The sequence below is a fragment of the Pogoniulus pusillus genome, chromosome 3, assembly GCF_015220805.1.
Source record: "Pogoniulus pusillus isolate bPogPus1 chromosome 3, bPogPus1.pri, whole genome shotgun sequence".
In the NCBI taxonomy this organism is placed as follows: Eukaryota; Metazoa; Chordata; class Aves; order Piciformes; family Lybiidae; genus Pogoniulus; species Pogoniulus pusillus.
The window spans coordinates 31,584,454-31,608,730 of record NC_087266.1 but is presented as its reverse complement, the minus strand read 5'-3'; the positions used below and the strand labels follow the sequence as shown (position 1 = coordinate 31,608,730).

The following is a 24,277-nucleotide window of genomic DNA, read 5'->3' as shown; positions in this document are numbered from 1 at the left end:
AGGGGTCCTGGCAGGAAACATGTCCAGGCAGGGCAAGGCATAAATAAGCTTCTTTTCGGGCCTACAGGCCCTCCACAACAATCATTACCTTTTTTTTTTTATAGTAACTAGAAAAGCAAGTGAACTTGTATTTAGTACATGTCCTTTAATGTGTTCTAACCATACTGTGTGCTCTCTAATTTTGAAGTGTAATTAGTAAATTTGAGACTTTCAGGTTTTGTGGTGATGGAGCGATAATGGAGAAGAACTGGCATTTCTCAGTTACAGTGTGTGTGAAATCTTTCCAAGATATCTTCAAATTTTTTCTCTATCTGAAGGCATTTATGTTGTAGTACAAGTCTAGGAATTTCTAAATCCTTAGTGCGTACATAGGACCCCTCTTTGTGCACATGTGTTTTAGAGTTATTTAAAAGTTCAGAAATTGGCTGGTGAGGCTAAACAGGAGTATTTCTTTGCTTTAAAGATTTCCAGTTGCACTCAGTCACTTGAAATACCACAGCCATGTATCTATAATGATGTTTTGTAACAGACATTGTAATTAAATGTAAGTTAACATTGTAGGTAAATGTACCATGCAGTAATAATTTGTCGTAACACTTGTTTTCACCCCTCCTCTTCTACAGTCTAATAGAATGGTTAGTCTATCTCTCATCTAGAAGAGCATTTACAAAGTTCCACTTTGTATACAGTGATGACAGGGAATAGTTTATTCTCTTTGGCCTTCAACTGGTGTCCTGATGTGACAAGTGGTACCCTTCTTTCTGAATCTCTTACCAAGACTCCCACTAATATGAAAGACAAAACGAGAAAATCTGCCCACTGTTTACCAGGTGGTATTTGGCTGTCTGACACCTTTTTCTCAGTTTCTTCTGCCACCAAAAATATAAAAAAGGTCAGAGCGCATGCAAATTTTTGGAGTGAAAACATCAAGCACAAACCGATTGTTCTTCATCATGATGTCATTTCAGACTGTCTTGCAACCCACGACAGATCCCTAGCAATTGTAGAAAATCAAAGAAGTGCATTTATTGGATGTCTTCCTTGATTACCCTCCTTTTTGTGTTCTCTCTTAACCTTTCTTCATCTCACACATTCTAATACTTTTGCTTCCTAGAGAAGGAGCCATGTCAACTTACAGCTTTGTTATATCCAGATAAGGATACACTACTTGACGCCATTGCATTGAGTAGTTGGTGAGAATAATGCACCTCACATAAGTTATGTAGCCACGTGTTTTCTGCTGGTGTGGCTGCTACAGAGAACTACAGTTTCTACAGCTGCTGCTATCTTGTCGTGTCAGTCATTTTGATTAATGAGGTGAAAGATGCCTACTCTGAAGAGTGTTGAAATATGATCCCTTCATTATAATTCCATAAATGTCATAATGAAAGAATGAAAAAAATATATCCATATCATTCTCCAAAATAATATGTTGAGTGCCTCCCTTATTTCTGTAAAGGATTGTTTTGTAGTATGCTGCTAAGAATCATGTATAAGCAATTGGAAGCAAGATACTGTGCATATTTATATCTCTGATACAGATAAATAAGAATTGGAAATGTCAAGAGTTGAATGCAACCATGTATTTGTGTAATGTGTTTTTAGCATGTTTTATGCAGTCTTACTACTATGAATGCTGAATAATTGGAGTGCAAAGCAGCAGAGGTCCCTCTCTATGAATGATGCTGTCTAAAAAGCATAAAGAACTGCCTGCTGTCCTAAAATAGGGATGCTTTTGTCAGTGTGTGAGAGTTGGCTTCGTCTTCTGGTCTATAACTGATTCCTTTTTGTATGAGCATCTTTGTCTAGCCTAGGAAAGAACTAGGAAAAAATCTGAGGGAGAAAAGAAAATAAAAGAAAAAAGCAGGCTTGAGTTAAGGTATTCAGGTAACCTGCCAAAATTGAAGCTGTTGTTAGTGACATCTCTTCCCTGCCATTCCTGTATCACATTTAATGTGGATTTTTTTTTTCCTAAAGAACTTTCCCTGGTTCCTAACAACTTGTTTATATTCTTACAAAATTCTTCTCCCAGACCGTGTTAAATATAGCCTTGCCTTGCCTTTTATCCATTCAGAGCATAGATGCAAGATTACTTATTTTGCTGTGTCAGTAATTGATTTATTTTTTTTTTCTTTGCATGTTTCCACGCTGAAAATAAGCTCCATGTATTTGTTTAAAGAGTGCTTCCCATCCTGCTGTCTGTTGTTCATCTGTTGACCATCTGTCAGTCTTTTCTTACAGAGGGACTTATGCTGCCAGTTATTAATCATCTACTTGCTAAATTTTTAGAAGAGTATCTTTCTTTTCTCTCCCCTACCTCCTCCCCCCAACCTGAATGGGAAAAAATGTCTTGGTAGGCAGAGATACCTCCTTACCTCCTTTGCCCATTTTGGGTCTCTCCTTAATTATTTTCCTAAATATATGTATTTTTTTAAATGATTCTATAATTAAGTTTTTAGACTGCTTGTGTGTTAAAATCATTGTCATATGAAGCCAATGCTCTTGCTGATAATTAGTGCTGGCCATCGCTTCTAGTCATTGCTCTTACAGTACAATCAAACATACAATTTTTTTAGATTGTAAAGTATGAGTAAGGGAGTTCACCCTGTATCTGCATAGTTTTAGGTATGTTGAGTACATCATTTAGGGCTTTGTGTGGCTCTTCTTGGAATTAGGGGGCACATTGCTGATTTGAGGCTTCTGGGGTGTTTTTTTTCTTTGTGTTGGCTGTATTTTTTTTTACTTGGTGTAGAACAGGACAGAAGAGTCTAAATCATTTATTTGCCTCGTAGCATTTTGTAATTCTTCTTGCATCACCCCTTCTCATTTTGGGGCATTTATCTAGGTGAGTGCTGTTCGGTGGGATTTTTTTGTTTGTTTTTGTTTTTATTGGGATTTTGTACCCATGCAAAATAATAAATGCTTTCTTTTTCCCAGATGCATTACTCTTCCCACAGAAAGATGTTTATATTTTGTTGTATGTTCTTGTGTTTTGCTTCATTAAGGTACTCGTTTTTATGTTTCTTACAGTTAAATCTAGGTAGGTATGAGTCTGCTCAATCATGGCATAACTGCTACTGTATTCTTTTGTGGATGTGTAAAACTGTTCACTAGGTGGATTATGGAAAGGCGAGAGTCATCTATCCTTTTCATTTTGTCTTATCTTATGTGACCCTTAAACATATTTATTGATACATCTGCAGCAAAGAGATTTCCTCAAATAGCATTGGGCAGAAATTAAAATGAAGCTTTTACTAAAGTAAGCTTTCACCTCTAAGAAAGGTAATGAGCAAATTGCTTTAATCTTCTGCAGTATCACTTTCAGGAACTGCAGAGATGAGTTTTGTTGAATGCTGGCTGAAGAAGTTCTTTAGGAGTTCATTGTTTTTTTTCTATTAGAGAGGGTAAAGGATTATTACTCGCTACATGTTTTTTTGGCATTTAAATTTGCAGTTATTTGGGAGCAGACTTTCTTTTTTTGAACATGTTGAGAAACCTCAGATGATTGGGTAAGTTTTTCCTATAGAATATGTTTTTTTTTTTCAGTAATAGGGAGTTGTAAAATATTATCTCTTTGGCAAATAAACAGAGTTCCTCATCTTATTCTCCAAAATCTACTTCTTTTACCAGTAGAAGCAGTATTTCAAAGCAGGATTGGTGTATGACTTGGGTGCATGTATAGTGATGACAATTTCTGCATTTAAGTAGGTTCTTTTAGACTAAGATAAAACAAGTATTTCAGACTGTTTTAAATAATATATAGTTCTTGATTCTGCAGCAGTTGTGGTACAAAACTTAGCTGATTAAAAAATGAGCACCGATTGTATGCAGAGGTTGTCAAAATTGAGTAGGTGCTACAGTCTCTCTTCTAAAATGGTTGATACTATGTAAAAGATCCAAAATTGCTTGCTGTACTGTGACATACAGCTGTAGTATAGGAATGATGATCAAATATGTGCTAGTTTGAAGCAAGCACTTTATCTACTTCAAAATATGTTACATTATCGTAGTTTGAAAGAGTTTTTCATGTAAAACACCTTAAAAATTACACTTACTGAAATATGTTTCTTGTCTGCTAAAAATACAGTTTATTGTGAGTTATTCACACTCAGGAGCTCCAAGATGAGAACTGATATGAGATATTCTGAAGTTGTTATGAAGCCACATACTATCATAAGTTTATTTGTATATGCTCTGACCCACGATTTATAATTAAAGTGACTATTCAGGACTTTTCTGTTTTGTGACAAAACACTCTGAAAATGGCTGAAGTACATTAATGCTGTAGTAAATAGTTCTGGGAGTGGTTTTAATTTCAAGAAAAACATGGGGATTTTGGTGATGTCTTGGAAAGTATGGATTCTTGCATTGTATGTTGAGTTCTGTATGTATTTTTATATATATGTGTATATATATGTGTGTGTGTGTATGTATAGATGTATGTCTAGTTATTTAATACTGTTCTATTATTTTCCAGTTTCTTAGACAGTTAGGTATACATCCTGACTGGCAATTTGTAGATGTTTATGGTATGGAACCAGAACTGCTTAGCATGGTGCCAAGACCTGTCTGCGCAGTGCTACTTCTCTTTCCAATAACAGAAAAGGTAAATGTTTACTTAACTAATCACTTTTGTCATAAATTAAATGCAAATGCATAGTTCAAATCTTGTATTTTGGTGCCATAGCATAATCAAGATGAGATGCAAACCTTATTCAAGAGAACTTATTAATTAAAAGCACTAACAAAATGCTTCCTTGAGAACCTTCTTTTGATAACCATACATGTACATTTCCAATTTATTTTCAACCTCGACTGAGAAGAGTTAATGTAGAAGCACAGACAAATGCTCCTCATATTTTTCTATTACAGATAATGTAAGGGGGTTTTGTGTGTGGTTTTTGTTTGTTTTTTTTTCTGATTTTTTTTTTTTTTTGGGGGGGGGGGGGCTGGTTTGGTTTGTTTTGTTTTGTAAATCAATGCACTGTGAAATGGCCCAGCTCTGCTACTTCCACCAAAAATCTATGGTAGCATAAGCAGTATAGTAGGTAGGGTGTAGTACTCAATCAGACGCAACTACTTTTTGAGTTTTTATGCTGTGGCACTGATCGTTCTACTTTCAGTTCAGTCATCAGTATCAATATGGCTTTGATTCTTGGATAGATGGGGCATATTTCTGAAATTAAAGATAACTGTCCCCACTCTTCTTTCTCTATGTTAGCCTTCCAAATACTTGATGTGGTTAAATTCAAGTCTGCTTATTTTGTGTTGTCATATCACAGAAACTTAGAGGTTGGAAGGGACCTCCAGAGATCATCAAGTCCAACCCAATTGCCAAGCAGGATCACCTGTAGTAGTCTGCACAGGAATACATACAGGCAGGTTTTGAAAATCTCCAGAGAAGGAGATTCCAAAACCTCTCTGGGTAGCTTGTTCCAATGCTCCGTCATCTTCACTGTAAAGAAGTTTCTCCTCATGTTGATGTGAAACCTGTGTTCAAGTTTGTAGCTGCTGCTCCTTGTCTCATTGATGTGCACCACCATATGCCTCTACATAGAGAGGACATCCATCTTACATATCTCCTTCGAGTCCAGAAATGTGTGATTCATACTGATTTTACAATTTACAGTAGTCTTATGTGACTGTGATAAGGTCAGACACAGTTTGAGGTGAATCTAAACTTCTTTTAATGTGTGTCTCAAAAATACCATGCTTACAAGAATAAAGCAGTTAGTTATTGAAGTTTAATCTCTACAGTAAAACTTGTTTAAATGGAGAAGAATGACTAGTTCAGTTCTCATACTAATTAAGTCCTGAAAACCTTTACGTTCCCAGTTTCTGCAAAACATCTACGCAGGCAGTCTTTTTCAGACTTGACTTCAGCCATCTTGATAGATTTGAGTTTAAGCATGCTCTTAATCATTATCACTTGTCTTCATGAAATTTCCTTTCTGTCACCTTTGAGTTGCTGTTTTCTGTGTGCTCTGGTTTCTGTCTGTCTGAGATACAGGTCTGAGCTCCTTCTCTGTCACTTTTCTTTTGCCTCTGTGCTTGTGAAAAAACTAATTTCTTGGATCATGGTCTGGGAACATGCGAAAGAACAACCTTTCTCTTTTCCCATAAGGCGTATCTGATTTCATCCTGATGACCCATATGACAAACAGAACCAGAGAGGCAACATATGCTCTGTTAAAGTGATCAAACAAATTTGACCACCAAGCAAGTACCTTAGGTTTTCTCCAGTGAACCCTTTAGAAACATAAGGGAAATGGGTGTGTCTGTCAGCTCTTTATCCTGAGTCTGTCAAGCCTCAATCTTTCTCACGAAGTCCCAATGTTCTGAAGCTTTTGCTACTTCATTAGACTTGTGATCGCTATTTTGTATTTCCTCCTTGGTCTCCTTTTCAATGGAGGCTTAGATTCAATATTAGAAGACGTTTTTTTCAAGGGTTATCAAACATTCGAATATGCTACTCAGGGAAGTGGCTAAAGCTTTGGAACAGGGATGGTGATTCCTGGTGGTGTTCAGAAGATACACAGATGTGGTATTAAGAAACATGCTTTCATTGATCCCAGTGGTCTTCAAGGTTATTTCCAACCAAAATGATTGTATGGTTCTGTGATTCCATTTTTATTTTATGTTTCTTGTCTGTTTCTAAATATGAGAGTGTGCCCTCCAATTTTGCTGCCTTTGTAAATACTTTTCTACCATATCTGTGTTCTTCTGTGTAGAAGTCCCTTTCTGTCATGCTTGCTATATATCAATTTCCTTGGCCTTACTTTTTGGACATGATACTATTCTTAGACAGATGATCTCAGGGCTTTTGTCCACTTTAAAGGTTTAGAACTACAACACAGAATAAGAATTCCTTGACTGAGCAAATACAGTGAGCATTCAACATTTTGGTCTTGGTCCAATTGATACATATTATACAGTAGCTCTGTTTAGGAAGGACCTCTTGAGATCATCCAGTCTAACCCTGGCTCAAAATTGTAGCTCTACATTTATGTGTTTGTTTTTGCCATAGAGTTTATTTTGGTTGGTGGGGAGTGAATGGCAACTATGCTGTTTACCTTCTTTAATCTCATTTTTTATCTGATTGTGCTCTTCGTTGGTTTTTTTTTTTCCTTGATTTTTTTTTAATTTATTCTCAGTTAAGGCTCTTTTTGTTATCTACAAGTGACACAAAATTTAGATGCTTTGTAAATACTTGGGCTATTAATTGGACTGTTCAGAACATTCAGACAGGCCGCAAATGGGGAATTGTGCAGGAAAAATTTGTTCTTTATGTACCATCAGGGACAAATAGAGTCTGAAAGAAACTTATAAAAAACCCATCTACTTCAATGATTTTTTTTTTTTTTTTTTTTTTTTTTGGTCTGCAAAAGTAAAAGAGGCCAAGGAGAAAGAAAGAACAGCATTGTGTGGAACATTTGCATTTTTCTGTTTCAGATGAACATTTTTAAAACAACAAACAACACAAGTAACACTTCCCACTCCCTTAAAAAAAAATCAAACAACAAACTCCAGCCAAAGAAGAAACGCCAAAAAATTAAGTACAAAAATCACAGAATTGCAGAATGTTAGGATCTGGAAGGGACCTTTAAAGGTCATCTAGTCCAACCCCTTTGCAGGACCACCTACAGCAGATCACACTGGATTGTGTCCAGGAGGGTCTTCATTATCTCAAGAGAGGGGCACTCTGCAACCCAATGGTGGTGATACTTCACAGTATCACACACAGTATCAACAAGGTTGGAAGAGACCTCGCAGATCATCAAGGCATTTTGGATCAAGCAGTCTTAGTATGGTTTGCTTATCAGTGTTTTTAGACCTCTGAACTTAAAAGCTTCTTGTTGCATTAAAGAGAGGTGGTGACAGGTTCTCAGGTTAAGGAAATATTTTGAATGCTTTGGAAACTGTTAAAACACGTTTCAGAATTGTTTCAAGTGTGACTGGGTTTTGGCTAAGAAATCATTAATCTACAAAAAAATACAGAGCTGTTAATTTGAGTAAGTACAATGTGTGAAATGTCTCTAACATTCCTTCTAGTATGAAACGTTCAGAACAGAAGAGGAAGAAAGAATAAAAGCTAAGGGTCAAGATGTCAAATCATCAGTGTATTTCATGAAGCAGACCATTAACAATGCTTGTGGAACAATTGGATTAATTCATGCTATTGCAAACAACAGAGAGAAAATAAATTTTGGTAAGTTTGTTTTGGTTGGGTGATTTTTTGTTGTTGTTGTTGGTCAACATAACCCGTATTGCTTAACTGTGAGGAGGCATGGAGGGAAGGGTATGTTTTCTTCTACTTTGTCTGAACATAACCATTCAGAAAGGATTATCTCTATTCAAGGAGCATATCCTACTTGTAATTACAAAACCAGTATTTCATACTAATCCATGAACTAAAGCACTGCACATAACAAATTCTATTGTAGTTAGTAGTCAGTATTTTGAAGACATAATGTAATTATATATTTAAATCTTGGTTGCATACAAGCATTCTGTAAACTCTGAAATCAAAGTTAAAGCATGACTCTAATTATGTCTTACTTTTTTATTTGTTAAAGAAACAAATTCTTCACTGAAAAAGTTCCTAGAAGATTCATTATCTATGACTCCTGAAGAGAGGGCCAAATATCTAGAAACGTATGAAGTTAGTATCTTTTTTTTTTTTCCTTCATTTTAATTTGAAATGGCATAAGAATTACTTGCATGAGCAGGTATTGTCACTAGGACGTAATCCAGTCAAGAACATAAACGTGAGCTTGTAATTAAGAACAGTTGATATAAAAAAATATCTGCTTTGGTAGCTTGAAGCAGTCCTGCCTGTTCAAAGTTTGTTAGCAGAATGGATTTTGTAATGTTTCACATTCATGTTAATCCACTTGCTTAGTTTAAAATTACTTTGAAATGGATGAGAAATTTGTGCATAGTATTTTTGGTGGGTTCAGGATGGACTTTAATGGCTAATTTAAACTGATCCTTCTGCTGCCTCCTTTATGTCTCCTAGTCATCTCTCTTTGTGTTTAGCAGTTTAAGGCACGCAGAGAGCTGATCTGGCTGAAATGTAATCATTCCCTCACCACCCCAAACAGTTAGATGAACTGGATGACAGAGGGGTTACCCACATCCATTAGTGATGTTTCAGAGAATGCAACAGAAACATGTGGAAAAAGGTGGAAGAGGAGAGTGATGCTGTTGCTCTTGATGGTAATGGTGCTCCTCTCTAAAAATCTGGAATGATTTCCAAGTCTGAATTCAATTCAAACTTACTGTGAAGCCCTCATGAGTAAGGATGTTACCATGTGGCTGAAGGAAGTAGTAGCAAAGAGAAGTTTGATGACATTTTCAGTAGAAATGTTAGACACAAAATGTCTGATCAGAACTTCCAAAGTATTTTGTCTACTGAAGAAATTATATATAACAAAATCACTTTCTCGTTGTTAAGGATGGGTTTGAATCTGGGTTAGGAGTGAATTGTAATGATGCCAATATTAAATAGTTTATTAATTATATAAAGAAAACTTCCCCAAAATTATTTACAATTAACACAGATTCTATGATGGAATTGGTAAAACTGTTTTTGTAGAATGCATCTGTACAGTCAAATTAAATTTAAATGATTTAGGAAAGGTTTTTAGAAAATACTTTTAACTGGAGAGTCTCGCAGCACCAACTGTCACTTAAAGGTTAAGCATAGACTTTCACAAACTTGAGTAAAGAGTGTTAGTTTACTCACTGGTTAAGAGTCTCAATATTTGCTATCCAAAAGCATAAACAGGAAAAATATAGTCGCACTCATGTGGTGGACTTCAAAGTGGTAATGATGCTGCGGGGCGTTGTTGCTTGTTTGGTCCAGATTGAGCACGTTGTCTGAGAAGTCCCACGGACACGAGACAAGTCCTCTGTGGCTCTCAGGAAGTCATTGAAGTGGTCAGCCACCTGGGCAAAGCAGAATCCAGGTTTGCAGGCTGGGAGCAGTCCGATCGAGTGTTGTGTATAGCAAGAACCTGGCTCTCGGGCTGGCACGGCAGGCTGGAGCGGCGGGCCGGCAGGTCCCAGTGTCGCAACTCGTTGGTAGGCCGTTGCTATGTCGTTACCTGTATTAGGGCTCGATCAGGCAGGGTTAGGGCTGTCGGTCATAGGCTGTCGGTCATAGGCAAATCCCCAGTTAGGCGCGACGCAGAAGCACGTAAAGCAAATGGGTAGCGAACAAAACAAAAGCAGCAGCAGCAAGCAAGCAGGTTTGCTAGGTTTTAAGCATTTTGACAACCGTCTTTGATCAACAGCAACAGATAAAACCACCCCCAGAATCAATCCTGAGTTGTTTCTCCAAGAAAGGAAGACGCACAGGCCTGGGATCCGTGACCTGTGTTTACCCCAAACAAAGCAAGCCACAAAACAAGGCCAAATATGGTGTCTGCGATAGACTGAGAGGCGCCGAGGCTTTTGTCTGTATTCCCACTTCTTCCACTCGGGAAGAAGAAGCGGGAAGGGGAGCCAAGGTGTGTATTCAGGCAGGTGTTTAAGGCATGTGATAGATATGTATTCTAGGTACAATTTGTACCTGCCACCACACTCATAAGTGTTTTCTGTGTGTAGAAGTGCCATTACAAGCTGTTAGATACTTGATTTGAACGGACTGTGATGAAGCTGACCTCACTGGTCTTCTGACATCCTTTTAAGTGGAGATTGTTTATCAACTCTATGTATTTATTGGAAACACTGAACATAGTTACATCTATGTCATTTGATGTAGTGAAGAAAATATACTAATTATTAAAAAGCTGAAAGTCTGATTGATTTTTTTTTTTCATTGTAGGCTATTCGTGTCACTCATGAATCCAGTGCCCATGAAGGTCAGACTGAGGTACTAATTTTAAAAAAAAAATCTTTGTGTTACATGTAATTGAGATGAAGACAATAGTTTTTGAGGTTTACATTGAAATGGAGATTGTCACTTGGTTTGCAGTATTGTGTCATTAGTAAAAAACACAGGGTGCAAAATCAAATGGCACTGTTGAGACAGAACTGATGTGAAGCTCATTTTGGATTTTTTGTTTGGTTTTAAGCGTTTAAGTAATATCTTTTCAAGCTTAGTTGCAGAGTAAAGACCGAATAAAAGTACTTTTGAGGAAACAAAACAAAACCAAAACCACCAAAAGAAACCAAACAAAACCCAAAACACCAGCATCCACAGTGTAACCCCCAAACCAACAGAAAACCTTCAACTAAATATACATTTAACATTTCAAGATCTTTCTGCTTAAGTTATAGCATGATAGTTTTCCATCCATTCGTATTTCATTATCTGTTCATCAGAAAGAAAATTGATTGTTGCTAGCATTGCTTTGAGAAAGAGAGGAACCTTCTGTTGCTTGGGCTATGACTCCCATGGCTCATCTACTTTCTGTTTGATTTTCTGTTTTCTGTTTCTTTCTTCTTAGGGCTTACACAGTGTCTTTTGAAAAATAAAGGAGAATGCAGAGTAGTCCTTTCTGCTTCTCCTTGCGTCACCATCTGGCACTGAAAATTAAGATAATTGTTTTAACTATTTCTGTGTAGATACTTCTTTGTGATGTTGTCTGAAAAAAAAAACAACAAACCAAAACACTCAAACCTAAAACCACAACACCACTCTTTTTAATCTATTTGGTGTATTTAGAGAAGAAACATCAAAACAAATTAGTATTTTGCTTCCTTTTCTAAGTGAGAGACTAAAAATTTTGATCTGTTTTCATTACAAATGGCTCCTTTTCTAGATATTCTTGGTAAGCTTGGTTAGAGAAAGGTTATGGAGATTATTCCCACAAGACAGAATCTTTTCCTAAGATTCTTGTGAAAGAAAAAAAAAAAACTTATTCAGTTGTTTTTATGTACTGTGACATTCATGCAGAGAATAGCTTGTCTGTGCATTTTTCTGGCAGAGATTATGGAATGATTGGGAAAGAAAATGCAAGGGGTCTGTAGGTATTGAAAGTCTTTGTAAAGATTTTGGGAAGTATCTAAGTGATGGTGGAATCCCCTAATAAGGGACACTTGAGTTCTTCCACAAATTAATTTATTTCCTGATCAAGGAAACCACAGTGCAACAGATTAAAAATTGTGTGGAAAGAGAAAGACTTAGTACAAATTGACAAGATTGTCTTAGCAGCCAAACTAAACATAAATACCGAATAGGTACTTTCCTTGCCAAAGATTTAATTATTCCATTCTGTGTAAGTGAATCTGGAAGTACTGCTATGTGAATAGTCCTTATACTGGTAAAATAACTTTTTCCTGTCCAAAGCTGAAATAGTATAATCACTGAATACATATTCTAGAGATCATCTTTCAGAGTAGTTCTGGTACATCAACCAAGAAGGGAAGAAATAAACAAGGTGTCTTACTGTAACATCTAATTGCTTGAAGATCCTCTCCTACCGTAGTGTAGATAATTGGCAGTAAGGCCTTTCCTTTCATCTGTACAAGAGGAATTGCTTTGAAACACATTTATTGCTAAGCAGAACAAAATCTGGAATGTGAATATGTTGAGAAGTATAATTGAAGGTTGGAGTGAGTTGATCTCCTCATCTTTTTCCTTCCAATGGCACATTTCAAGTCCTGTGTACCACTTCATATAGTGGCAAAAGGACTGATGAACAGTATGGCTTTCAAGATGCTGAAGTTAGCGTTTGCAGGTCATACAAGGATGATGACTTGTCTCAAAGGCTAAGTTAATAATTTCTAGCATGTTTAGAGTGAGTGAGAAGAGAATCCCATTCTTCCTGCATATCCATAATTGTACTACTACTTTCCTGAGAATTCAAGCTTCCTTTCAGAGCACTGGAAAGAAACATGTTTGTCTTCCTATGACTCTTTTGAGTCTTTGTTTCCTTTCCCAGCCTCTAACAAGAAAGGCATTTTGTAAAGTCATTACTTTAAATAAAGTTGTTTATAGAGTAGTCTAACGATACTAAGTGCTGTATCTTTGCAAGAAAATAATCCTTTCCAGGTCTCCTACAGAATTAAAAATCAAGAAAACATGCAGGGTTGCTTTTTTAGGATGATTAACTTGGCTTGGGTGCTTCCTAAGAATATCTTACTCTGTGAGTAGTTTTGTCCCTTTGATTGATATTGAATACAGCCATCCACTCAAATTCTTCTGAAAATGTTGCTTAAGCTCAAGGGTGTTAAGCTGAGAAACTTCCAAAAGTGGAAAGTATGGCAGTTGGCCTTGTTGATTTGGTTAAGAAACTATGTAACTGCTTTCAGGATGCTATTCTTCCCCTACCCCATGCGAAAAAATGGTACCACATCATAGATAAGTATTTTGAGATAATAGTAACATTTTCTGGATTCTTGAGATGTGGAAGGTTTAAAATAGCAAAGAATGCAGACAAATGCTGATTATATATTTTTTTTTCTTCCCTTGGAGCTCTCACTTCTCATTTTTTTTGAGGATTCAGCCATCAGTGCTTCTGAGTATAGTCTTTATTTGACTTCTCCTAGCCAGTGTTGCTAAGCTGTCTCAGTGGCTGGTTGGGTTTTACAATATGCAAGTGGATTTCCTGCTTTTGTTTCAGTTCTGTGTATGTGGACCTTTCAAACCTTGATATAAAGCAAGTCTATCTAGAAATAAAAGGTTAGGAGTAACGCAGTAAAGCAATACTGTCTTTCTAGTGCCTGTGTATTTAATCTGTTCATCTAGTCCATAGACAGAATTGGTTTCTGGTTTAGAATAATCTGTAATAAGATTATATTTTAATTTCTTATGTTTTTAAGAAATGTTGTACTGGGGGAAAAAAGTTACCTGACAAGATATTACTTCTGTTACTTTCATATTAATAGACTGCTGGGTTCTACATTCCAGTTAGTGATTGCTGGAAGAGAAGAATTATGGTGGTCATTCTGTGATCTATTTAGATGAAGCATTAAAGTGAATTGCTAATAGATACGGAGTATTGTGCCTTGATGGGTTCTTTAACAGGCTTCTCAAGTTTGATAGCTGTGATTAATCTGCTTAGTTTCAAAAGAAAAAAAGATTGTGTTCTTTGCTATTTTATATAATTTATGCTGTTGCATTTAAAGCCTTTACAAGTCATCTATAGACTGGATTAGAACTGAGTATTTTCAGGAGGTTTTGTTTTATGAAAACATACAAGGTTTTAAATGAAGTTTACTGTTGGTTTTTTTTAATGTAGAGAAACTTTTTGTTTTTTCAAAAGGACTAAATTTGAAGAACAGTTAAGCGGTTTTCATTTTGCTGATTCATTTCAGGTTTGCATATTACAAGCATTGTAAATTTGAACATATCCTTTAGGACAGGATTTGGAGCAAGTTTGGTTCAAGTTCTGGTAAAGAGGAAAACTGGTGGGAGATGTGGTGGTCAGAAGCTGCCTGGGGTCCAGTGACCATGAAATTATAGAGTTTTCAATATATCATGAAACCAGGAGAGGCATCAACAAAACCTCCACAGTGGACTTCTGAAGGGCAGACTTTGGCTTACTTAAGGAACTGACTTGGAAAGTTCCTTAGGAAACAGTGTTTAGAAACAAAGAGGTCCAGGAAGGCAGGACCTTCTTCAAGAAAGAACAGGAGCAGGCTGTACCGATGTGCCAGAAGATGAGTCGACAAGGGAGTCAGCCAGACTGGATGGGCAAGGAGCTTCTGAAGAGATTAAAGATAAAAAAGAGAGTGTATGACCTTTGAAAAAAAGGGGAGGTATCCCAGGAAGAGTTCAAGGATGTTGCTAGGTCTTGTAGGAAAAAAATGAGAGGCAAAAGCCCATTTAGAACTTAGGCTGCCACTGCTGTTAAGGAGAATAAAAAATGTTTCTATAAATATATTAATGGCAAGAGAAGGGCCAAGGACAACCTCCAGTCCTTATTAGATAGAGAGGAGAATATAATAACAAAAGATGAGAAAAAGGCAGAGGTGCTTAACACCTTCTTTGCCTCAATCTTCAATAGTGGGACAGGTTGTCTCCAGGACAACTGGACTCCTGAAGTGGCAAGTAGAGCCACGGACCAGTATAGTCCCCCTGTATCCAGGAGGAAGCAGTAAGGGACCTGCTGAGCCACTTGGATCCACACAAGTCCATGGACTGGATGGGATCCATCCTAGGGTGCTGAGAGAGCTGGCAGATGAGCTGGCCAAGCCACTCTCCATCATTTATCAACAGTCCTGGCTCACTGGAGAAGTTCCTGGAGACTGGAAGCTGCCAATGTGATACCCATCCACAAGAAGGGTCGAAAGGAGGAGCCAGAAAACTACAGAGCTGTCAGCCTGACCTCAGTGCCAGGCAAGGTGATGGAACAGGTCATCTTGGGTGCCATCACAAAGCACCTCCAGGATGGCCAAGGGATCAGGCCCAGCCAGCATGGGTTTAGGAAGGGCAGGTCCTGCCTAGCCAATCTGATCTGTTTTTATGATCGGGTTACCTGCCTGGTGAGTGTGGGGCAGGCTGTGGATGTAGTCTACTTGGACTTCAGCAAAGCCTTTGACACCATCTGCGACAAACAGCTCTTGACAAAGCTGGCAGCTCATGGCTGGAGGGCCAGGCCCAGAGAGTGGTGGTGAATGGTGCCACATCCAGTTACAGCTGTCACTAGTGGTGTCCCCCAGGGATCAGTGCTGGGTCCAGTCCTGTTCAGTATCTTTACTGGTCATCTGGATGAGGAGATTGAGTCCAGCATCAGTAAGTTTGCAGATGACACCAAGCTAGGGGCGGATGTTGATCTGTTGGAGGGTAGGAGAGCCCTGCAGAGGGACCCTGACAGGCTGGATGGGTCGGCAGAGGCGAATGGGATGAGATTTAACAAGGCCACGTGCAGAGTTCTATACTTTGGCCACAACAACCCCAAGCAGGGCTACAGGCTGGGGACAGAGTGGCTGGAGAGCAGCAGGCAGAAAGGGACCTGGAGGTGCTGGTAGATAGTAGCTGAAGATGAGGCAGCAGTGTGCCCAGGTGGCCAAGAGAGCCAATGGCATCCTGACCTGTATCAGGAACAGTGGTGGCCAGCAGGACAAGGGAGGTTATTCTGCCCCTGTACTCAGCACTGGTCAGGCCACACCTTGAGTGCTGTGTCCAGTTCTGGGCTTCTCAATTCAAGAGAGATGTTGAGGTGCTGGAATGTGTCCACAGGAGGGCCACCAAGATGTTGAGGGGCCTGGAGCATAGCCCTGTGAGGAGAGGCTGAGGACGCTGGGGGTGTGCAGCCTGGAGAAGAGGGGGCTCAGGGCAGACCTCATTGCTGTTTACAACTACCTGAAGGGACACTGTAGCCAGGTGGAGTTAGTCCCAGGCAACCAGTGACAGAACAAGGGGACACAGTCTCAAGCTGTGCCAGCGGAGGTCTAGGCTGGATATTAGGTGGAAGTTCTTCAGAGAGTGATTTGCATTGGAATGGGCTGCCCAGGGAGGTGGTGGAGTCGCCTTCCCTGGATGAGGCACTTAGTGCCATGGTCTAGTTGATTGTCTAGGGCTGGGTGATGGATTCGACTGGATGATCTTGGAGGTCTCTTCCAACCTGGTTGATTCTGTTCTTCATTATGACTGCCATTTTATGTGGCTCTGTGGCTCAGTGTTTTGCTACAGTAAAGCAAATAAATAGATCAAAGATGGATACTTCTATGAGTAAAAAATATAGGTCTGTTACTAGAAAGTAAGGTCTGGGAATAATTCCACAGAAGAAGCATAGTGTTGATTTCAGAGCTTTCAAGGGTAGTTTGAGTGTGATCCTATGTTCTGGAAATATAATGAGGACAATTACTGTAACACTCTTAAAACAGGCTCTCCATTAAGCTTTATGGTGCTGAAGCTTACACTTTCTCAAGTCAGAAGTTTTTCATAGCTGCCAAATAAGGCATCTGGGGTCTTTACAGTGAAGTTTCATGGACCTATTCCCCTGAGGTGCAGCTATTGCTGAGACTCAGTAGTTGATGACTACTCAGGATCCTCTTTATTCTTTCATGAGTTTTCTGCTGAGCATTACTTTTGACTATAATATCTAAGATGTCTGAATATTTGGAAAATATGACCTGCTTCTTTCAGAACTGCACACACTTTTAAGCTGGTCCTTATATTGTTGCTTCGTACTGAGCGGTGTTTGAGTTTTCCCATTCATTTTGTCTTTATGTGTTGGCTTTTAGGTTTTGGAGTTGTTTGGGTGTTTGGGGTTTTTTTTTTATTTGTTTGTTTGTTTCTGTTGGTTGGTTTTGTTTTGGGGATGTTGTTAAGTTTTGGGTTTTTTTTTTTCCCCTTTTCATTTTTGTTCTTCCTGTGCCTTATTTAACAGTTGCTGAACTGCTGAAACTGTACTACCACATATCTTAACATTTCTGATACTCTCAACAACAACTGAAAAACCCCACAAACCATACATAAAACCCCAGAGAAAACCACAAACCACTGCAATCCCCACATGACAGCCCAAACCCACTACACTTCAAAAACATTAAAAAGAAAATACAGTTTTTGGATGCTGGAGCACCCTCATTATCTGTCTATTCTACAGTCGTCATTAATGAAGAAGTGATAGCAAAATGTGATAGAGGAAAAAATATCAATGAGTAGCACTGATCAAGCTGGTGGTCATATCTAACTTTTTCTGGTGTTTCTATCTTGGGTTGCTTTCTTTCAAAGCAATTGTATTGATCAGACAATGTGAAGGGAATTTATTTTGAAAACAGGAAAACATGTCAATACTTCAGAGAGATTTCCAGGCTGAGAGGCTTTTGCAAACCAAATAGCACATTGAATTTATAATCGGGGAAGAAATTTGTATCCTACCTACCCATTTGCATTATTAATGAAAGGTTTTGATATGGTCTTCTGAGAAAGTAGGAAAGGAAGAGAATGTGAAGGCACACTTGTTACAGAAATAAAGCAGTAGAAATTGTTGAACTCAACCATGATATACTATGGTAGCTTGATGAAGGCTGTATTGACCTTTTCAATTTGTGAATATAATAATGTGAATAGCAAGATAGCTTGATGAAGGCTGTATTGACCTTTTCAATATGTGAATATAACAATGTGAATAGCAAGATATGTTTGTTCTCTTCCCATTACCATTCCCATATGGTAGCTCAGTTCTACCAGATGGAAAATGGTGAACTCTATCATATAAAGTAATTTTTAAAAGATAAATTGGCCATTAGTTAACAAATTAGATCTAGAAAATAATTAGTACTGAATTTCTGTGTTTTCAAAGTCTTTGACATGCCTAATTCTTGTTAGAGTATTTTTTTCAGGTGATAGTATCTGCAATTTTAGCCAGCCGTATGTGTAGCTGGTGAAATAATTCTGGATTGTCAGATGACCTATAATATATTCAGCCTTTCATTAGCTTCCCAAATAGTTTTCTGAAACTGCTCATTCTACAGCCTTGTAGGAACTAATGCTGCCACAGAGGTGTTAGAAGCACATGGCTGGGAAGAGAGGAGAAGGCTTAACAAACTAGACTTAAATGAGCTTTTGCTGCTGTAGACAGCAAATACTCAAATAGTTGTGGTGTTAAGTAATTGGCAATCTGTCTGTGCAACATCAGGGAATGGCTAACTGCTGACACATGGCTTTCCATATCACTTTTTCTTATAAAGTTAAAATGGTAAACTTTTTGTGCCTTGTGGTATTTGCAGCATATGGAACCACTTTTGGTTTTGAGGGTGATTTTTTTTTTTTTTTTGTACAGGGGAGTTTTAGCATGGTTTATGCTAAAACTAAGCTGTAATGCTAAGCAGAACATGATTTGTAGGTTTTGAGAAGTTTACTACTTTAAATGTTGCTATGGCATAGCTCAAATATAATGTTTCATTTAAGCAAATAAGTACAAGTAAAATGGCCCCTTGGATTACATGTGTTAGATACTGGTTGGAGAATTAGAGCTTTTTCTTTTGTTCATAGCCTAAGTTCTTAGGAGAAAATGAGGGGCTCTCAGATTCTTGCTGCTGTTTTTTTCTTAGAAGCTATTGAAAATGTTCAACTAAATGAAGCTTAACCTACAGTGTCTCAGTATCTGTGTACTCTGGAAGAGAGAGTAAAACAGAACTGGAATATAAAATACATCAACTATCTTGGGGAACACAGATAATACTGCTTTTGGTTCTGTGCTTCTTCCTCTTTCATTTGGTTCATTTTTAGTACACTTCATACATCTATATCCCAACTTCACAGCTCAGGCTACTAGAGCTACAGGTTGGGCTAAGTGAGACTCAGAACTAAGCAGACTGAAGTGCTGAATCTGAGCTGCCATTTCAAATGAACATTCTTGCACCTCATTAATCTTTATGAAACAGATTGATAGTTGAAAAAATAGTGTTTGAAAATGAAAATTTGTGTTTGACTCGTAAGTATAAAAGTCATAAGAACTAGTCTTAGATGTTCATTAAGTAAATGAAATACATGCATCAGTGTGTTTACTTAGATACACTTTTTGCTCACATGTATGAACAGGAATATTTTTAACATGAATTGAAGTTGGCAGCCACTAAAAAAGCTACCACAGCTTGACTTCTTCCTTAACTCAAACCATAACTGCAAACTGTAGTCTGTAAACTGTAGCATGCTTTGAGAATTACAATCTTGCTTGGAATGCGCTAAGTTAGACTTTGATCACGGTAACAGTCATTAACATTGGCAAGAACTAAGGAGAGTTAATGCACTGTCTTCTCAACTGCTATAAAATTGAACTTTCAAAGATCTCTGATTCCCTGGGGCATTACAATTTATTGTTAGAGAAGAAACATAAAGGAGCTTCCTTTTCACTTCTGCCAAGAACATATGGTTGGATATTTTTCTAAATAGTGCATATTCCTCAGTGTCTTCTGAATAATCCATAGTTTTGTAAAGAAACATTTGCATCTCAGGAGAATATAAAATAAATTATATATCTATTTCTACGGTGATTTTTTTGTTTAGTGTTACAGGACAAGCATGTAACCTTTTCTGTAAAGATGACAAAGTTACCTAAAAACGTTAGTGATAGCATTGTATCTTTTACAGCTTATGCAGTAGAAGTGTAAAAGTGAGCTTACTAGAGTCACCTGAATTTTTCTGCAATTATATTTGGTCAGTCTTTGACTCATTGCATTGCCCTGTTATTTAGCATGTAGGTGTTTCAGAGATTTCTGTGCTGAGCTAATAACTAATAAGGTATTAATACAGTATGTCTCTGTATTCTTTTTCTGGGTCTTCTGCTTCACTGTAAAATCTGTACAGAGGAACTCTGATTCCCAGGATGAAACGGAGCTATAGAGGCTATTCGCACCCATAAAGCAGCCCATTAATTTAAATAACAAGCACAATAAAAGACATGTAACAAGTCAAAGTAACAAAATGTTTCGACAGTTTTGCATCCAACATCTCTACCAACTGACTGCCATAAGTTTATGTTGTTCTGTTTTTGTTGCTTTCTTTTTTCGTTTGTTTCATTTTTCTTTTTCACATTTTCAATCCATGACACTTCCAGTGCTGTTCTCATGCTGTTATTGCACTTGGAGCAGACTCTAGCCATATTTTTGCTCACTGGAGTTTTAGCAGGCTGGTTGTGTCAGGTGATGGCTGAGTTTGCACTCAACCTCTGCCTCAGGCAGAAGACAAACTGACTTGTCTCTGTATTTTGGGGTTTATTTTGTTTGGCTGCTCGGTTGATTTTCTATTTTTTAATCCAATCACTTTTTTTTTTTAATAATAATAACATAAAATCCTTAAGACTGCCAACAGTTTATCAGTACAGAGCTAAAACTGCTCAGAGAATTGATGTTGCATCAACCAACTTTGCTTAAGGAAGCACTCTAAAAATGTGATAATTTGGCATTCATTGGATGTTCAGCTTATTTAAGGGAAAAAAAAACTCTTGCAGAGAGAAAACTGTTTGAAAACATCGAGTTTGTTTAGGTTTTGCAGAGCTCCCTAACCTTTAGAATTCTTTTTTTTCTTGTGTAATTCCACTAATTTTTGATCACAGAAGTCACCATTGTGATAATCTAGCTTGACTTGTGCCTAATGTAGACCATAGAACTTAAATTCATGTCTTCAGAGAAAGAGAAATTATCACTAATTTCAGGAGAAAAAAAAACTGGGTGCCCTTCTCTCACCATTTTTCTTGCCTTTAAGTTCTGTCTCTACTCATACGTCTAGCAAAGTAATACTCTCAAGATATTGACCATTCTTAATCATGGATTAAACTGCTATTGTAGGTTGGGAGCTACAGGGTTAAAAAAATCCTTCAGGGACTAGAGGAGTCTAGGGGTTGACACAGGGAAGTGTGAAATTGTTATTCAATCTCTTTATAGACTTGCAGCAAGGCCAGCTCGCTTTCCTCTTCTCTCCCTCCTGCCTGCTGTCTGGCGGGAACTACTTATCGGGTTAAATGTGTAAGAAGTGGGCCCGTTTGTGGTCTCCAGAGGCTTTATTTGGGCCTGTGAGTGGCAGAGATGCTGCGGGAGGAGGACTGGAGCACCAGGAATATAGATTAGTTGTAGGTTGGGGAAAAATTTAAGAGGTTCACTATGTATCTTGTATATGCTCTGTAACTTTTTTCTGTACCTTTCCTTTCAAATATAATTCTGTATTCCTCTCCAATTCATTTGAACGATTGTCATTCTGTTGGCTTTTTGAAAACAACAACTGCCATGGAGAATACTGGTAAGATTTTGGTTTTACCAGCTGCAGAAACACTAATTAAATTGACTAGTGCAGAAGCTGATCAACTAGCAGATGTAGCACAGTTCAGTTAAAAACCTGTCATTTGGGTTTTAATACATATTAATGCTGGTACTTGTGATGTTGACAAAACAAGTAGATCTGTGAGGAGTGGAGTTCATGATCCTTAACTTGCTAAGAATTTGCATGTTGTGCAGGCTTGTGTTGCATGTAAGAAAGTTATAGTTCAGAATAACGTTTTCCTTGCAGATGAAATATTCCTGTCACTCATTTGTGTGAATTCTGTGGTGTACTGTTGGAAATGAGCTCATGAAGCAGCTTCTGCCTCTATGGAATGCTTCCATTGTCAAGCTCATCTTTCCTGTCTGGCTGTTTATTTTATAACAGTTTGAAGGAAGTTAACATCTATCAAGATTTTACCATCTAAAAATGGTTGGAAATTCTGTTTAAAAACACTTGTGGAGGAAGGAGGAAGAACTTTCTCAGACAGCGTGATGCATAGATTTAATTTGCATGTAAAACACCTCAATTACTTCTAAGGAGGTAAAACACTAATACAGTCTGAACTCTTAATACAGAACCTCTAAAACATTGTGTTTAATTCACTAAGGAGCAATTCCTTAAAAAAATAAAAGCCTCAAAAGGTAGTGGGGGAAAAGTGACAGATATGTACATTTTAAGTATCTTCTCTGAATATAATATTGAAGCTATAATAACTTTAATATTGTTCATTTGGCTGGAAAAGTTGCACTTTATTGTAATTTTAATCTTCCCCCATCTGTACTGCATGGCTTACTGTACAGGAACAGTGCAGCGAGGCCAGACACTTAAGCGTGTTGGGAGGAGTGACTGCAGTCTCATGAACAACTCAACTGTGTATATGTGGCAGGGCCTTCGATCCCACCGTTGTGCATATGAAACAAAGATCAGGCCTTAAAGAATTGTATCTCCTTCCCTTTCTTAGATTTCCAGTGATGTTAGTATGCAGTTAAAGTTCCTCTATGTCTTAGTGCAACTAGCATTTCTTTCTAGACAGTGATACAACCTCAAAATGGAGCAAAGCTGGAGGTGGGTAGATTGAGACTGGACATGAGGTGGAAGTTCTTCCACATGAGAGTGGTGAGAGCCTGGAGTGGGTTGCCCAGGGAGGTGTTTAAGGCCAGGCTGGTTTAGGGTAGGGTGTCCCTGCCCATGGCAGAGGGGTTGGAACTGGATGATCCTTGTGGTCCCTTCCAACCCTGACTGATTCTGTGATCATAAAATGGAGAGGAAAAAAGCACCAGACCAAGCATAGTTGGCTTTAATAATAGTTATATATAAATTAATTTGGAATTGAGGCAGGTAACTGCCTTAACATTATGTTTTCATCTATTCTAGCTTTTAGCTTGTTTATAATGAATTTAATTTGGGATTTCTTTTTTTTTTTTTTTTGTTCACATCGCTATAAACAATGTGCTTACTGGTTTATATGACAATAGCATTAAATTCTATTTCAGAAGTTTTATTTTACCACTTCAGATCTTTGACCTACAATTTTCAGCACAGAAATACACTCCTGTGATCTTTTAGTCTTGTGTAGTTAGTTTAATTCTCTCTTTTTTGCAGCTTCTAGCTGTGTTAGTAAGTCTTGTTTGAATAGAGTGTCTCAAGCTATGATTTGTTTCCCATATTTTAAATTAAAAGTGAAATGTGTGACCTTGTCTCCTTTATTTGGAGATGTTTATGTAACATTAGTTTCATATTAGTATTGACATGTCATTTTATTTTGATTTGTTTAATACTCAGTTGTAAACAACTTCAGTTGAAGCATCTTAATTTGTTCTTACTGTTAAAGCAATGCATTGATTTTTTGAGCAGTTGCAACTTTGTTAATTAGACTTAATCCAACTTTTTTTTTCCAGAATCTGTTGATATCTCAATTTTACAAATGCAAAAATATATTTTCAGTGGGGAGGAATTTTCTTTCTAATCACACTAAGGGACCCACCAGTACAGGAAATAAGGGATTAAAATGTACAATAAATGCAGTTTAAAATGAGGGCTATAATGCCTTAGAAATACTAAAATATTAGTTGCCTTAAACTTCATTCTCAGTTGTAAATTCAGTTTTGAGAACTTAAAAAGGTTATACTGTCTAATAATATTTAATCAAACTGTATTTTTAATATATTCTCATTGTTTTAAAAATATACTAGCCATGAAAAGAAAACCCATGAAATCATAAGAATGGTAAAAATGAAGAACTGTGGCCCCAAAAAAAAAATCTTTATAAAAAACATATTTCAGTATCATGGTCATCCCTGTACTGTTAAACACATCAATTTGATGTTGTTCTAAGTCTTATTAATGATTTCATAGTAGTTATACTAGGAGTCTTAAATTATAGTTTTTTTCAGAACAGAAGTTTAACCACTTCCAGTCAATAGAATGCATCAAAGCCATAGTGAATTCCTACTCTCAACAAGTTTTTCAGTTTCTCTGTTTTCAACTATTTTTCAATAAACAGTTACTGTATTGCGGACTGAGGAAGACTAATAGTCTTCATCTGATTTGGTTGCAGCAGCTTATAAAACATAATACAGTGTATCTTGCATTTTGTTGTGAACTGTCTAGTCAGCA

General features: G+C 37.5%; 1 protein-coding gene across 1 annotated transcript in view; it reads left to right on the top strand.

The window, feature by feature from the left end:
- The window catches only part of UCHL3 (ubiquitin C-terminal hydrolase L3), a 45,030-nt gene that overhangs the window by 3,597 nt on the left and 17,156 nt on the right, over window positions 1-24,277 (top strand). The window contains exons 3-6 of the mRNA XM_064173989.1: window positions 4,478-4,606; window positions 8,053-8,209; window positions 8,577-8,662; window positions 10,832-10,879. Coding sequence (XP_064030059.1) covers window positions 4,478-4,606; window positions 8,053-8,209; window positions 8,577-8,662; window positions 10,832-10,879 — 420 coding nt within the window. The remainder of the gene's footprint in view (window positions 1-4,477; window positions 4,607-8,052; window positions 8,210-8,576; window positions 8,663-10,831; window positions 10,880-24,277) is intronic.